This window comes from Colletes gigas, unplaced genomic scaffold, assembly GCF_013123115.1.
Source record: "Colletes gigas isolate AHSC1104 unplaced genomic scaffold, ASM1312311v1 Colletes_gigas_Sc00007, whole genome shotgun sequence".
NCBI lineage: Eukaryota > Metazoa > Arthropoda > Insecta > Hymenoptera > Colletidae > Colletes > Colletes gigas.
The window spans coordinates 1,588,263-1,604,807 of record NW_025106636.1 but is presented as its reverse complement, the minus strand read 5'-3'; the positions used below and the strand labels follow the sequence as shown (position 1 = coordinate 1,604,807).

At 42.7% G+C, this 16,545-nt stretch overlaps 2 protein-coding genes across 4 annotated transcripts; one reads left to right on the top strand and one right to left on the bottom strand.

The window, feature by feature from the left end:
• The first annotated feature begins 661 nt into the window (after positions 1 to 661).
• LOC122396376 (fatty acid synthase-like) lies at positions 662 to 10,966 on the top strand. The gene is made up of 19 exons (XM_043394703.1): positions 662 to 1,062; positions 1,623 to 1,873; positions 1,949 to 2,180; positions 2,336 to 2,754; positions 2,844 to 3,137; positions 3,214 to 3,421; positions 3,503 to 3,663; positions 3,767 to 4,084; positions 4,147 to 4,652; positions 4,738 to 5,042; positions 5,121 to 5,516; positions 6,050 to 7,083; positions 7,382 to 7,623; positions 7,689 to 8,385; positions 8,503 to 9,334; positions 9,472 to 9,944; positions 10,045 to 10,299; positions 10,375 to 10,626; positions 10,699 to 10,966. Exons 1-19 carry the CDS (start codon positions 891 to 893, stop codon positions 10,873 to 10,875), a joined length of 7,224 nt encoding a protein of 2,407 aa, XP_043250638.1. The 5' UTR covers positions 662 to 890; the 3' UTR covers positions 10,876 to 10,966.
• A 126-nt stretch (positions 10,967 to 11,092) lies between these two features.
• On the bottom strand, positions 11,093 to 13,852 carry LOC122396380. 3 transcript variants are annotated; one of them, XM_043394710.1, is made up of 4 exons: positions 13,166 to 13,852; positions 12,646 to 12,887; positions 12,275 to 12,556; positions 11,093 to 12,141 (listed from the first exon to the last, which is right to left on the bottom strand). In XM_043394710.1, the coding sequence occupies exons 1-4, from the start codon at positions 13,169 to 13,171 to the stop codon at positions 11,940 to 11,942; spliced, it is 732 nt and encodes a 243-aa protein (XP_043250645.1). In that variant the 5' UTR covers positions 13,172 to 13,852; the 3' UTR covers positions 11,093 to 11,939. The 3 variants fall into 3 exon arrangements, with proteins under 3 accessions (XP_043250645.1, XP_043250644.1, XP_043250646.1); XM_043394709.1 differs by lacking the exon at positions 13,166 to 13,852 and having other exon boundaries at positions 12,646 to 13,151; XM_043394711.1 differs by lacking the exon at positions 13,166 to 13,852 and having other exon boundaries at positions 12,032 to 12,155; positions 12,646 to 13,151.
• Between the last annotated feature and the right edge of the window lie 2,693 nt (positions 13,853 to 16,545).

Sequence of the window (16,545 nt, the reverse complement as noted above, 5' to 3'; positions counted from 1 at the left end):
TTCAATAAATATATATTTTCTGAAATAACGTCGATTACCATTATTAACCCACTAGCACCATGATTCTACCTATGCTACTAAGTTGTGCGGAATTGTGCGGGTTGACATCCCATTATCAACTTATAAATTGAATCATAATCAAAAATGTAATCATTCTACGATTAATGATTAATGAATTATTTAATGATCTTTGATCCATGATACATTAATTGGTTTGATTGTACCGCAATCATATTCGTAATTCATCTGATTTCTCCCTATTATCATAACTGTTGCAACTTAAATTTTTTAAGTTGTGGTGTATGTATCAATTGCTTAGACACCGAATGAATGCTTCATTGCAAGGGAAAAACATATTTGTCATCCAAGACCGCGTGGAAACAGCTTTTTCAGACCAACCATATTTTTTATTTTATTTAGAATTAGGTAGGAAAAAGAAAAATCTATAAACAATTCGAAAGTATTTTAACGATAGTTCTTAATACCAACAATTTCGGGAACGAATTTAACCGATGAATTTTCATACGCCGTTTCAAACGAGGATTACTATGCAGATCACCTTCGGGAATATTCAGGGGGTCTCCAGAGAGGGAACCGACATCACTATCACTGCCACCCCTGATAGTGGGGGATAACGTTGTTATAAGAAGTCCTTGTTCGTTTCCTTCATTCTTCAGTTGCGTGAGTGGTTTCAATACTAATGGTTTGTGACTACTGATCAATTATTCTCCCGAAAACACTCAGCCAGAAGTTTCGTTGTTTCGTGATCGTTCTGCGTCGAGTACTCAAGTACAAGACAGTCGAGAAAATTTAACGCCAATCGAAGAAGAAGAAGAAAAAGAAGAAGGTAGAAGAATTTCCTGAAGGAGGGGAAGAAGAGATCTTACAACATGGAAATAGAGCCAACGAAGGTGAATTACGCTTCACCACCGCCTGGGGAGGAAGTGGTAATCTCAGGAATTGCTGGCAGATTCCCATTGAGCGAGAATGTGGCACAGCTGAAGGAAAATCTGATGAACAAAGTGGACCTCATCACTGATAACTATTCGCGATGGAGGCTAGGTGATTCTTTCGGATTTTGATGTAGATTAAGAGATCCCTTATACTACAGTGAACGGTCAAATTATTTAGTTACACGTGTTGAAAGTACATTTTCGATAATCTTTCCAAGGCAGAGGATTGTTCTAAAATTTTATAGAAACGGCAATTAATATTTTGTAGAATTGAAACGTAACATTAACAGACATATGGAAAGCATTTAATGGATTCGAGCTGTGATTTACGTCACGGAAGTTTCTTGCAAACTGTAATAGATTTTCAAATTTCTTGTAAATTTTAATAAACTTTCCTCGCCTCGAATGCGCATAACAACTGCCGATCGTGAATTATGCGATATGCAAGGAGGAGAAAGTGACACACAGACCTTTGTTAAACACGTACACAAACGTAAAGAGCTGGTGACTCACAATTTAAATTATATATTCCCCTATCGAGTACGACCGACGACCAAGTTTGAAAAAAACATGTTCGTGTTTACATTAAAACCTACTAAAGCCTACTGATACTGCAAAAGCTACTTCTATGTATAGGAAATAGGGAATGAAAGTTTATAATTTGGACAGATCACGCGGAAATTCCAAGGGACGGCGGGAAGGTGACGAACTTGGGCAAGTTCGACGCGCTTTTCTTCGGTGTCCATTACAAGCAAGCCCATACACTGGATCCAATGTGCAGGATGCTGTTGGAGCACACTTACGAAGCGATCATCGACGCAGGAATAAATCCGAAAGACTTACGAGGAAGCAACACAGGTGTTGTCATTGGCTCTTGTATCAGCGAGTCGGAGAAGACCTGGTTCTACGAAAAATTACAGGTTGAACGCACGCGACACAGAACATAATCAAACCTCTTTACTTTCCTTTACTTTAAAACTGTATTTGCGTTTAAGGCGAACGGCTTTGGTATCACTGGCTGCAGCAGAGCCATGTTGGCCAACAGGATTTCTTACTTCCTGAATCTGCACGGTCCGTCGTACTCGATGGACACAGCTTGCAGTTCCAGCTTGGTGGCCATGGACCAGGCCTACAGAATGATACGAACGGGGATATGCGACAAAGTAATCGTCGGAGGCTCGAATCTCTGTCTTCATCCCTACGTGTCGCTCCAATTCGCGCGACTTGGTAATAAATAGCTTTTTGAGTTCTACCTAGTTGGGAACAGATAAAGCACACGTTAGACAGATCAAAACTGAACGCGAAGAAAAGACATTATTAAAATTCCTTAATGCCAAGTTAGTTACCCGTTTACCAGAACAGTAAAACTACTCCGATTACAGGCGTGCTGTCCACGGACTGTCGCTGCAAGTCCTTCGATGCTCGAGCCAACGGTTACGTGCGCAGCGAAGCCGTGAGCGTGATCCTGTTGCAAAAGGCGAAGGACGCGAAAAGAATTTACGCGACGGTGGTCTACACAAAGTCGAATTGCGACGGTTACAAGGAGCAGGGTATCACGTTCCCCGCCAGCGCGATACAGAGGAAGCTTTTGGAGGAATTCTACCAAGAGTGCAAACTCTCACCGACCTGCCTGTCCTTCTTGGAGGCCCACGGAACAGGAACCAGCGTCGGCGATCCCGAGGAACTCAACGCCATCGACAAGGTATTCTGCAAGGATCGAACCTCGCCCCTTTGGATTGGTTCTATCAAATCGAATTTGGGACACTCCGAACCTGCCAGCGGCGTCTGCTCGATCGCCAAGGTGAGCTTTTAATAATCATGGACGCTTGATCGCCTCAATTTTGCCTTAAATATTGCGAAGTAAATATCGAACTCTGAACATTTTCCAAGATAATCATCGCGATGGAGACCGGTTTGCTCCCGCCGAATCTGCACTTCAAAAGTCCCATGAAGGGCATGAAATGTTTCGAAGAGGGGAAGGTTCGTGTGGTCACGGAACCAACACCGTGGAAGGGTGGCTACATCGGAATAAACTCTTTTGGTTTCGGTGGTGCAAACGCCCACGTTTTACTGAAAGCGTACACGAAAGAGAAAGTGAACAACGGGGCGCCTTCCGACGATTTGCCCAGGATCGTGACTGGGTCTGGTCGTACGGAAGAGGCTGTCGAAACCCTTTTACACTCCGTAAGTAACGCTATTGACAATTCCTATAGAAATTTTCTGATCATTCTTCTTATACAAAATATTGCATATCGTACAGGTGGAAAGTATACCGGTGGATGTAGAATACATACGGCTGTTGCAAGATATTCATTCCGAAAGTATAGCTGGTCACTTGTTCAGGGGTTACGTTATCGTCGGTTCTAAAACATCCGAAACGCCGCCGAAGGAGATTCAAGAGTACTCGGGCATCAAGAGGCCGATTTGGTTCGTATTCTCTGGAATGGGATCGCAATGGGTTGGCATGGGTATCTATAAAACGTCTACATTTTTATTTCATTCCAAGAGTTTGGAATCGGAGATTCTAATTGAATATCTGAACACGTTAGGCGAGTCGCTGATGAGGTTCCCCGTCTTCGCCAAGGCGATACAGAAATGCGACGCGGTTTTGAAGCCGCACGGCGTTGATATCGTTGACATCATCACGAGCAAAGACAAGAAGACCTTCGACAATATTTTAAACTCCTTCGTTGGAATTGCTGCGATTCAGGTGACGCTCGTCAACTTTGGATCCATCGTTCTGCGGATGAAAAATTATCAAATCAGTTAATTGCAACCTGACGCGATCGTAATAGATAATAATAATTGTATAGATTGGTCTGGTCGATATGCTGACATCCGTGGGCATAGAACCCGACAATATCATTGGCCATTCGGTGGGCGAACTTGGCTGCGCCTATGCCGATGGATGCTTCACCGCCGAGCAAATGGTCCTCTCGGCGTATTCCAGAGGCCTGGCGTCGATCGAGACGAAAATGATCCGCGGATCCATGGCGGCGATTGGTCTTGGCTACGATGAAATTAAGGGCATGTGTCCACCGGACATCGAAGTGGCGTGCCACAATAGTTCCGACAGTACCACTATCAGTGGTCCCGCGGAGTCCATGAAAGAGTTTGTAGCCAAGTTGCAGGTACGTTGCCAATCTCTACGGTTCCCGTTCAGTCCGTCTAAACGAAAAATCAAACGTTCCAGGCCAACAAGATCTTTGCGAAAGAAGTTCCTTGCAGCAACATCGCCTACCACAGTCGCTACATCGCGGATGCAGGCCCGAAGCTCTTGGCGTACTTGAAGAAAGTGATACCGAAACCGAAACCGCGAAGTTCCAAGTGGCTGAGCACGTCGGTGCCAGAGAGTCAATGGTCGACACCGGCCGCCAAGTACTCGTCCGCCGAATACCACACGAACAATTTGTTGAACTCTGTGCTATTCGCGGAGACTGCGACCATGATACCCGCGAACGCGATAGCCATCGAGATCGCTCCTCACGGTCTCTTACAGGCCATCTTGAAGAGGTCTTTGGGCCCCGACGTGTCGAACGTACCGTTGACTCAACGGGGTCACAAAAACAATGTCGAGTTCTTCATCCAAGCTTTAGGAAAATTGTACAACGTTGGTTTGCAACCGCAGGTTGCGAATATCTACCCACACGTTCAATATCCTGTCAGTCGCGGCACTCCCATGATCTCTCCTAACATAAGGTGAGCCCAGACTAATGGTCCAAGCTTTTACTAGATTGTAAACAACAACTTTTGTCGAAGAGACTCGAATGGGAGAATTTTTCAGGTGGGAACACTCCGACGATTGGTTCGTGCCAATGTATTCGCAACGTCTGAAGATAACCACGTCGGAGAGGATCGTCGAGGTCGATCTTAACGACGAGCTTTACGAATACATGGCCCACCATGTAATCGATGGAAGATGTTTAGTTCCAGCTACTGGGTACCTGATCTTGGTGTGGGAAACTGTCAGTATGTTAGAGGGGAAGCTCTGCGATGAGGTATCGGTCGTAATGGAGGACATAAGGTTTGAACGCGCGACTACTATCAACAAGGACGGTATCGTTAAGTTGACAGTGATGGTTCACAGAGGTAAATTCACCGGTATCCAGAACCTGGAAACTAATAATGGTTTTATGTTATTAACATTGATATTTACAATACTTTCAGGTTCTGGAAATTTCGAAATATCCGAGGGATCTTCGACCGTGGTAACAGGAGTGATACGCAAAGTGACTAATTGCGCGCAAGAGATGATCTCTCCCAAGTTGTTGCCAGAGATCGACGACGAGGAACCTCTGACCACCAAAGACGTCTACAAGGAGTTTAAACTGCGTGGCTACGAATACAGCGGACCGTTCCGTGCGATAAAGAGCTCGTCGTTGAGTGGTTCCAAGGGTTCTATCACGTGGATGAAGAACTGGGCTGCTTTTATGGACAATATGTTGCAAATCAAATTGATCGGACTGGATACCAGATCTCTATACGTGCCGACAGCGATACAGAAGTTGACGATAGACGTTAAAACTCACAACAATAAGATTCGAAATTTCAACGAGGATATCGGTACGTTATGTCTGTTCACCAAAAATGATTGTAATTGACCCCCGCAACCAAAAATAATTTTTTCAGAATGATTTGAAACTTTTTAATTTATTTTTTTAATAACATTTTAACGAAGCCTCGATCAAATTTTTCTCAATTTTCAAACAATTGAACTATTGAGTTTGCGTGACCTTTACGTTATTGAAATTGTGGAAACAGTGTTTCTTGCTACTGTAATTGCAAAACTGTGCCCAATAAATTACCGATTTATGTATACTCGCTAAGGTCTTTCAACGGATGCGTAATTAATGACGTGCGTTAATTGATCGAGAATGCCAATGTTCCTACCGTAGTAGACATACTTAACTATGTATGTAAATGCAAACGTAAACAGCGGATTGTTAAACCCGATTTTCTGGAAATCCTAGTCTCGGAAGAAACAATTTTAAGCTAGATTAATTATTTATTTTACGTGTCGTGTAATATTAAATTATTATTTTGCAGTTCCTAAAAATTGGTATATTTGTTAAATATTTTATCGATTTCTTTTATAGATATACCAGTGTTCATGTACAAAGATTACGACGCAATAATATCCGGAGGCATAGAGATTCGCGGTCTGAAAGCGAATGCCATTCAACGACGAAAGACAATGGGGGCGCCAGTTTTAGAGGAATACAAGTTCGTGGCCAATCGCGATAAAGCTCAAACCACGCCGAACGAAATGATCGTGTTGTCGACTCACCTGGCGCTAGAAAACTATACGCTGACCAACCCGAAGATCCTCGAGCTGATCGATCCCGAGGACAGCGTCTCCACCGAGGAGATTCTCACTCCCACGTTCATTCGCGTGCTCGGGGACTTACCGTTGATTCGTGCAAGCGTGGTACTTGCCGCGGAATCCGAACGTTATAAGACATTATCTTTTCCCGAGACCGTCACCACGGTGGAACCGAACAAATTACCGGAAGATGGAACTGTCTTCATGGCAGCCGCCTACGACATTTTTACGAAGAAGAAACAGGACTCTCTGAATCGACTACTGCTCGCGACCAATGATCACGGTTTCATATTGACTCGAGAGGCAACGGTCGACAACGATACTTACGCCTACTTGGAGAAGTGCAGGCTGAACGTTGTGTTGGAGAAGAGCCTTGGGGACCATGCGCTATTGCTTCTGAAAAAGAAGGAAACTCCCCCATCAAAAACGGAAGTCGTATACTTGAACAATAACGAGTTCAGCTGGCTGAACAAAGTGAAGGAAGTATTGAAAAAAGAAGAAGAAAAGAAGAGTAGCGAGAGGGACGTGAGATTGGTCTTGGTCGCCGAGGGTGACTTGGAAAATGGCACTCTGGGTCTGTACAAATGTCTGATGAGGGAGCTGAACGGTGACATTGTAAAGACCGTGATCATTCAGGATGAGAATGGTCCCAAGTTTTCGCTGAACGATCCGTTCTTCGTCAAGCAGCTTGACATCGATATTGGAATTAATATTCTACGGCCTGGAAGAGTTTGGGGCACGTACAGACATTTGCCTTTACCACCGTTGAAGCATGTTCCAGTTCCCCATGGCTATGTGAACATAAGGGTGGCTATATACTTATACTTATGCTTTAATATACAGGGTGTTTGACTACTCCTGGGAAAAAATTTTAATTGGAGATTCTAGAGGCCAAAATAAGATGAAAATCAAGAATACCAAATTAACTTTAACCGTTGATAACTTTTTAACGAAGCCACGATCAACAAATTGGTATTCTTGATTCTCGTCTTATCTCGACCTCTAGAATCTCCCATTAAAATTTCTCCCAGGGGTAGCCGAACACCCTGTACAAACAGTTAATGTTAAATTATTACTTAAAAATTGATGTTGAATTTTTCCACAGGTCAGGGGAGATTTGAGCTCTTTGGAATGGATGCAGGGCTCGATCCAGCCTGACATAAATAGCAAGGATCTTGTTAAAGTAGTGTACTCCGCCTTAAATTTCAGAGACGTGATGTTGGCCACTGGTAAGCTGATGCCAGAGTCTATAACAAAAGTGAGAGAGTTGAAGGACTGCTTAATCGGATACGAGTTCAGTGGAATAGACACCAACGGCCATCGTGTGATGGGATTCACTAAGAGCAGGCAAGTCTGGGTTATAAGTAACGAAGACACGTTTGAGAATCTAATTTGGTCGATTTGTTCTTCAGGGCTGTGTCAAACTTTGTCGTCCCAAGCTATTACACCTTGTGGTCAGTGCCGGACGAATGGTCCTTGGAGGACGCAGCAACGGTTCCCTGCGCATACTTCACCGTCATTTATGCCTTCTACGTTTTCGGGAAGCTAAAGAGGGGCGAGAAGGTCCTGATCCACGCTGGCAGCGGTGGTGTCGGCCAAGCCGCGATCAACATAGCCCTCGCCGAAGACTGCGAGGTCTTCACCACCGTCGGAACGCCGGAGAAAAGACAATTCATCAAAGAGATGTTCCCCAGCATCGACGACGACCACATTGGCAACTCTCGGGACACCAGCTTCGAACAGTTGGTGATGAAACAGACCAACGGCGAGGGGGTCGACGTAGTCCTGAATTCATTGTCGGAGGACAAACTCCAAGCGTCAATTCGTTGCTTGGGCTACCGGGGTCGTTTCCTGGAAATCGGTAAATTCGACCTGTCCCTGAACAAGAAACTAGGAATGGAAGTGTTTTTGAAGGAAGTCAGTTTCCACGGGGTGATGCTGGACAGTTTGATCAATGGCCTAAACCTTGACTTTCAAAAAGAAATGTTTGATTTAGTCAACGAGCGTATGAAAACGATAGTTTTGAAGCCATTGGTCAGGAAATGCTTTGGGAAGAACGAGGTAGAGTCTGCGTTCAGGTATATGGCAGCCGGCAAGCATATAGGAAAGGTGGGTACCTGCAAAGAAACATCGATAAGTGTCAATATTTTATAACAGCCAAGTAGAAAAACGTTGTCTTCTGTCCTTTATATTATATTCGGATGAATGGTGAACTATTGCCCGCAGGTTCTCATCAAAATAGCCGACGAAAATGAGCCGTTCAACACACCGGTACTCGCCTGCCCGCGGTTCCACGCCATGCCAAACAAAAGCTACGTGATCGTCGGTGGCTTGGGCGGACTGGGACTGGAGCTTTCCGACTGGTTGGTGCTTCACGGCGCCAAGAATTTGGTGATAATCTCGCGTACCGGCGTGAAGGACGGCTATCAACGGATGAGGGTAGAAACGTGGAAATCGTACGGCGTGAAGGTGCTGATCATTTCCGGCGTGGACGCGTCTCAGACCAACGACTGCGAATTCATCTTAAAGTCCGCGGAGAAGCAGGCCCCGGTGGACGGCATCTTCAACCTCGCGGCGCTGTTGAAGGACTGCCTCTGCGCGAACCAAACCGAGCAGAACTTCGAAGAGAGCATGAAACCCAAGGCAGGAATCACCAAGAAGCTGGACGAGGTTTCGAGGAAGATTTGCCCGAAACTCCGTCACTTCGTAGTGTTCTCTTCGCTTTCTTGCGGAAGAGGTAGCCCGGGACAGACGAATTACGGCATGGGCAATGCGGTCCTGGAGAGGATTTGCGAGAGGAGGGTGGAAGAAGGCTTACCGGGCATGGCGATACAATGGGGAGCCGTGGGAGAGGTTGGTCTAGCTGCCGCGATGTTGGAGAACAAACAACAACTGGTGGTCGGTGGAACCCTGCAGCAGATGATATCGTCGTGTCTGGAGGAGCTGGAGAAATTCCTGACGCAAAGCCGACCGATAGTCTCTAGCATGGTCGTGGCGGAGAAACGCCCTAGCGCCAGCGAAGCTAGCAACGTTCTTGAGGCAGTACTGAACATTATGAGTCAGTATCATTCTTAACTATTACCTACAATCAGAGACAAGATAAGAGACACTATACATTTGTTATGTTTTGTTTAAACTAAAGTAGGAACATTCGATACGATCTTGTCTAGTCTGTAACTTTTTTTTCTAACGCAGGTATAAAGGATCTTAAGGGCGTCAGTCAGAATGCGACGTTAGCCGAACTTGGAATGGACTCCATGATGGCTGTGGAAATAAAACAAATGTTGGAGCGAGACTTCGAGGTGTTCCTAACTCCGCAGGATATACGAACCCTAAACGTAGCCAAGCTTGTGGAGATGTCCGCGAAAGGCTCCAAGAAACCAAAAACACAGGCCGCGAAAACTGTCGTCAGAACGGAAAACTTGACCGGCATGGAGCTGTTGTTGCTAACAGTGAATGTGTCGATGTTGGAAACCAATTATTGCGTAGAACTTTCCGCGAAAACTGACGAAAAAAAGAACGAAGTATTCCTCATACCGGGCATCGAAGGAGCCGCTGTGGTCTTCGATTCGTTAGTGCCGAAATTAAAGGTCCCCGCCACCTGTTTACAGATGGGAACGTACGATACGGGACTGACCGTGGAGGAAATGGCCGATCGTCTTTTGCCTGTGCATATCTAAAACAACAATTTTTCACATGATACTAACACTAAAACTACCGACGACTTAAGTCTCTCTAAACGAGTAATACAATTCCACCTTCCTCCAGTATGTTTTAGAAAGGAGTAAACACCGAAGTGACTTCGTTATCGTGGGTTACTCGTTCGGATCGATGATAGCTATCGAGCTCGTTAGGAGATTAGAAGCTCATGCCTTCGTTGGTAAACTTCTACTGATCGACGGATCGCCCGATTACATGAAAGCATTAACGCTTAAGCATGGTTTTGCAACTTCGATCGCAGACTTCGAAAACAATCTTCTAATTGGCATATTGGCCGTCGCCAAGTCGGCTACCATCGCAGAGGTGAGCTATTTTCTTTGAGTGAAATATTTTCCCAAAGATCTTTCGCGTGACTGACGTACGTATATATTTTTTCAGCTCAAAATGGAATTGAGCAAATGCAGCACTTGGGAAGAAAAGTTAGACAAATTAGTGACCCATGCACCCCCTGAAATTAAAGAAATTTACTCTCCTGAGGCTCAAAAAGCAATTGCTACGTTCCTGTATAAACGTCAATGCGCTGTAGACATCTATGACTGTGACTCTATGCAACCTCTTAGAACACCTATCACGTTACTGAAACCAACAACGTCGCTTGTACCGATGGAGCCAACTTACGGACTGAGCAAGGTAATGCACGCGTTATTATATTAGCGTTTCATTATTTTCCTATGAAAAATCTCTCATCTGTTTTTTTTTCAGTTAACTTATGGAAAGGTAATTGTACACACAATCGAAGGCGACCATGTCACGATGCTGGATAACCCGAAAATTGCAGCAGCGATCAACGGTGAACCTCTAGAAGACGAGGAAACGTTTAAAGAACATCTGCGTCTTGGACCCTCTGAAAGCTTAATATACAAGAAGGGCATATCGTGAGAAACTAAATTATATTTCTCGTTTCTTAGCAAAGCGTATTATTTTTCTGTACTTTCCATCGATCATGAATAAATGAAAAACTCTATGTTAATGTAACGTTGTCATGTTTTATGCAAAATCGTCACACATACAGAACGCATTGATCATGACAAACTATTGCTATAACGATCGATCATACAGCAAATCGAATTCATATATTGGACTTAATATTAAATTGTGCACATACAGTGTAGAAATAAAAACTACCTCGGTAAAAATCACTTTTCTTTCCTTGTGCATTCCAATTTTAACATAGCATTCGTATTACACTAGAATTTCAATCACAACGAAATAAATGATGGATACAAACTTTGTACAGATCAAACAGTAATGTCACGAACAGTATCGACGTGACACTTTTTTAACACGTTAACGATGATAATTACAATAATACTGAATTCAATATTAAACTTCTGAACGCATTTGCTAAAGACACATTTTTCCTTTCAACCAGTTTACACGCACAAATTATAATTATATATAATTTATAATAACCAGTTTACGCTTACTCAGTTAATACACTCACGATGGGCGGCTCTATTACTTTGTACTTCCTTCCACCAGAACGAAGTCGTTTGTCCAATCGGTGTATTTTTTTTTTTGTTAATACAAGATACTCGAAACAAAAACGGACATTGTTATTCCCGAATTTACGAACTTTTTTCCTAATTTTTTTAACAAAAAATCAGACAAAAGTCCACAGTAGTTCATCCCGGCGTGAACGTATTAAAGTGGTTACACACTTTGCGAAACGCAACAAATACATTCCAACTTAAAACATAACAGCAACAGATTCTCACTGCATAATTAACTACCCGATATAGAGTGTATTCGCCCAATAAAAAAAAAAGGCTTTATACCTTCGTTACTTCACAAAATATTACACAAAGCATATTGGATAAAAAATAAAAGGCATGACATATCTTCCCACCCTCCTCATAATCTACGTACATTTTAGAATACAATATCATTTACCCCGTCGTCCAGCAATATACAGAAATAAGAAACTTGCTGACAAATTACCTTCATAATTCCATCGGCTCGTAAACTGACGCGTTACTCGATAACGTTTGATTCAAGTCGGGAATGGCATCGTTATTATTATTGTTATTATTGTTGTTGTCGTCGGACGCATTGGGGGTGGTAGTAGCCAGGTCTCTCGTTGGAAAAATGCGAAGGTGTTTGCACGGCGGTTCCCAAAGAACTAGAGCCATGGAGGGCCTCTCCCTGAAAGGGAAAAACTGTAAAGCTTAATCTTCTTCATTTTTACAAGCAACGATATCGTAATGCAGGGTAATTCGGATAATCGGAATTTTACTGCATATGCATTTTTTTTATGAAAATAGACTTCTCTGCTTACAATTTAGACAACAACGAAGATGGAAGAAGAGGTTCTGGTTGCAATTTCTTCAATTCCTCCGAAAGCACCAATCTGCAATGTCCAGATTTTATTCGATCCGCGTCTACCGTACTCGTTGCACCTATGTCCAGATCCATATTTAGTTCTCTGGCAGAAGCTGACTGCGAATCAGCCGTTGACGTTGACGGTACCGGCGACGACGGCTGATAATTTGGACTGATATGCAATTCTTTGAAATGAGCAGTCATTTTGTCTTCCGTTATAAATTGTTTTGTCTGCCTTCTGTAATACAGTAATTATTTATTAGAGGCTATTTACAAAGGTAAAGATCCTTTCCGCAATATTTTATTACATACTATTAAATTACTTACGCGTCTAATAAATCAACAGCTTCTAGTTTTCTTTTCTGATGGATGATCGGTTTAAAACTCTGCTCACCAGTAAATCTGACTAATTCTTGTTGGTTTAAGGAGGGCACGCTCCATGGTATTGTCATTGGAGGTACTTGTGGCATTTGCATCCACATTGCAGGCTGTTGGGGAACATTCTGCTGTCCCATCATATGTTGAAATATCGACGGAGGCGTATGAAGATTCACTCCTCCCATTGCAGTCTGATTCGAAAGAGAATACATTTCGCGCTGCATGGTCAATGTTACCATAGTCAGAAACAATGCTAGACCGATAATATCAGTTCCGATAATATGGTCTCAATGGCTTTAACGCAATAAGTTTACTTATGTAATTACAAGTTCCGACTACTTATGTAAATGCAATGTGTGCAAAATTAGACCAAAATTCTTAGCAACAGTAATGTTATCTTTCATAGAGTATCTTGTTTATCTTTTTTCTTAAATCAATACGTGAAATTTGTAAATAATGAGGTGCCTACTGTCATTTAGAGTTACCAAGAACTCAAGAGACCGTTCCACTTGGACTCCGAATTAGCGTTGCGGCAAACAATACTTCCCAAAGAATGTCACAAACGTATTTATGTTGCGCAACGTACGTCTTTTGGCACAAGCCTCGGAGAAAAAGAACAGGCGCGTGATAAACGCGTCTCGAAACAGTCGGTCGTCATACGATTTGAATCCTTGAACCGTATGCCAGACGCTAACCTCCGTTGCTCCGCTCGATACAACTCGATCGGAAAATACGTCACGCTTAGGCGAAACGATACGTAAATGTTCACGAAGAAAATCTGGACTGTTACACGGCGATACGTTTATCCGCGATACGCTTTACAATGTCCGACCCGATACACACTTCGAGAAAGATCATACAGAGCCCTGCGCCATTGTTTGTTATTGTTTCCCCACTTGATCGCTGCGAGCAAACCGTTGCGCGTGTGCGACTTTAACGAATATTACACGACGAACAGTCTGTTAAATTCTCTCTTTGCACACTTAGAATATATACAAGGCTCGGACGAACGCACAAATTATGAAACTGCACAACAGGCAGACATTTCGCTAGCTCTGGTTAACCAAACACGCAGTATACTCCAGACCTTTAAACTATGCAGGAGTTACACGTTACGGAGAGGTTTGCGCTTGCGCTTGCTCAGTTGCTACAAGATGTTTCAACAAATGTCTGGAACGTTCTCACAAATAACTCTAGCCGACAAATATTAATGCGGCTATGTTATGCTCTTAGGAACGACACATTAATTAATACGATATGCGTACGATGCTTTGAGAACTGTTTACGAAATATTTTATCCGATCGGAGAGTAAGTATGATTAAACTGCAAAATATGCAACCTGTTAAGCGAAGATGCAAACAAATCGCGCGTTGCATTGCTACAGGCGCAAGCACCGTTAACGTTGTGAAAACTATGGGAATTTTACATTATACGTACCGTTAATTGGTTTATTTGCTAAAGAACAAAAATGTGTATCATTCTTTAATATTAATAGATTTCAAAAAACATTAAACATTTTGAAATGGAGTATTAGTTGCTTCTACGAGTACCAAGAACATTGTGCTACTTTTGACGACCACAGAAAGTAAACACAGTTAATCTATGTTTACATAACATTATTTTTTTCTTTATAACCGTATATATTTTAGATCCGTTGCAGACAATCGAAAAATAGCGTTATTCTACGCGTACAGTTTCGACTTTAACTTAAAACCAGTTCAGCTGTGAAAGGAAAAGAGAAACTTTCTCTGTCTCGTTATCTTCCTTTTATTTAGATCTCAGTCTCGAATTCCTAGTTCTCTGCGGCGCAGCTGCATCAAGGTAACTCGAGATACTCTAATTTCGCGCGACAATTCACGTAATATTAACAAAGATCAATTTCCGAGGCAGGTGAAAATGCTTCTGCTTGTTTTGCGACGTTACCGTGGATACACAATTCCTACTAAATTGTCTGTACAATTACATATGCAAATGAGGCGCGGCGCGATAAAACTTTTCCTGTAAATCCTCGATGACACACATTCGCACGGCTCCTTGCCACCCATTCTGCCTAGTCGGTCTCCTGTTGCACACAATACAAACAAAGATAGATAAATGTGTTCGGAGACGGTGCATGTTTAAACACGCGAACCGACTGTCAGACATGAAAGACTTTTCATGGATGGAGCAAGTGTAACAAGTACAATTGTGGTGCGCATTACAACGGCAAACATTATCCGTTTGCTCGCACGTGTAAAACCCGATAACGGCCAGGGTGGCGAACGTGCGGCACGCGCGCCAAAGATGGCACGCGATACAATTAGAGGCACGAGACCAAATTAGAAACAAAATCCTTTTCGCGTTTCAAATTTAAGAAACATTAACATTTTGTTCAAACAAATATGGTTGAGTAGTATAGTGTATTCCGATGTACCAAGCGTTCTTCAGTCGTATCATAGTATACCGAATGCAATAACACTGTGCGCCATTAGTTAACCTTTTGCACTACGCAATTGTTTTTACACTGCGTTTCAATAGCTTCCAATTCATTCGAGAGAGTATTTTACGAAAGAAGATACAAAAGAGTTATCTCACATTACAATTACATACTGTATGTACAAACGATTTCTGCGCTACTTAGAAATCTGTAGTGGTAATACATTTTTCAGAAATTGACAAAGTTAATCGCTCAGTAACCAAGATATGACGTCTTAAAGACCTTTGTCGTTTTGACTAATGACGTTGAAAAGACGCGTTTATACATATGTTACCAGACGTCTTTGCGTTGCTGAGTAACCAGATCCGATATGTTTTTTATTGCGCGTAGCAAAAAGATTAGAGTTTCAAAAATAAAGTTTTAACACATGGGCGCAATAATTAACGCACGCTTCGCCATCCCTACGATAACGTGACACGAAGCAACGCTTTGCGGCAGTCAGAGTGGCCGGTCTTTCGTAAATAACGTTGTTGTTCCTCCTCTGCCATGCGGTTACGAACGAAAACGGTTTTTCCGTCGGTGATTCCCGAGCATTTCAATGTCTCCCACGCGCATCGCGAACCACTTATCTGCGTACGGGCACACGAAGAAAATACTTGTGTCACTTGTAAACGCAAAGCGCAGGCCTCAGTGTGATCCCGGAGTTGTAATTTACGAGCTCACGATAACATAAATATGAGCACTACGTTCAATATTTATTGAAGAAAAATACGTCAACCTTACACGTTAAACTCCTAATACAAATATCGCAATGCTAATTCCAATTGTTCCACATTGACCATTAAGGCTAAAAAATGTAGACGAATTCAAATACATTTCGACCGGTGTTACCAATGTTCAGCAAATAAAACCACATTTCGTATTCTACGATATCCACATGTCAAATTAAAAAACAGAAAATTCCTCTATCGCCCTCAGTTTCTGAAAAATATAAAGCTAGATAGTTCAATTTTGTCTTGTAAGATAGAACAAAGTTTCCTAGATACTGAGTCCTTTGAAAGCAATCAGTTCTTCTTAATTATACAGATAGAAAGTGAGTTTCGATTGGACGATACCTACTATTGGCGTCGATTAAACGTAGCTACGGCACTGAGTCGAGGCAAACGAGCGATGGCCGCATGGCGGCAAAACACCGTCCGACTCGCTTCAAAGTTCCAAACTGATCTTTTCTCGATCTGTTCGAATTACAAACCATTTAGACACTTTCTCTGTGGTTTCCTCTACAGAAATGACTATAGAAACCGACAATGTACAGCAAATTCGTGCTAGAGAAAAAACTTTTCGACAAAACGTGAAAGTAACGCGTAAAAAGTATGCGTATTGTATCCGTCTTTTTAATTCCACTAGCCATTCGCAATATTTTGTTACGACA

What these genes read in the sequence shown, in the direction of transcription:
- LOC122396376 (XM_043394703.1), top strand. Translation starts at nt 891, where the DNA reads ATGGAAATAGAGCCAACGAAGGTGAATTACGCTTCACCACCGCCTGGG. An exon ending in ATGATCTCTCCTAACATAAG is followed by an intron (nt 4,653 to 4,737) that starts GTGAGCCCAGAC and finishes AGAATTTTTCAG; the next exon opens with GTGGGAACACTCCGACGATT. An exon ending in GGCAGTACTGAACATTATGA is followed by an intron (nt 9,335 to 9,471) that starts GTCAGTATCATT and finishes TTTCTAACGCAG; the next exon opens with GTATAAAGGATCTTAAGGGC.
- LOC122396380 (XM_043394709.1), bottom strand. Translation starts at nt 12,935, where the DNA reads ATGGTAACATTGACCATGCAGCGCGAAATGTATTCTCTTTCGAATCAG. An exon ending in GCTGTTGATTTATTAGACGC is followed by an intron (nt 12,557 to 12,645) that starts GTAAGTAATTTA and finishes ACTGTATTACAG; the next exon opens with AAGGCAGACAAAACAATTTA. An exon ending in TCTTCGTTGTTGTCTAAATT is followed by an intron (nt 12,142 to 12,274) that starts GTAAGCAGAGAA and finishes TTTCCCTTTCAG; the next exon opens with GGAGAGGCCCTCCATGGCTC.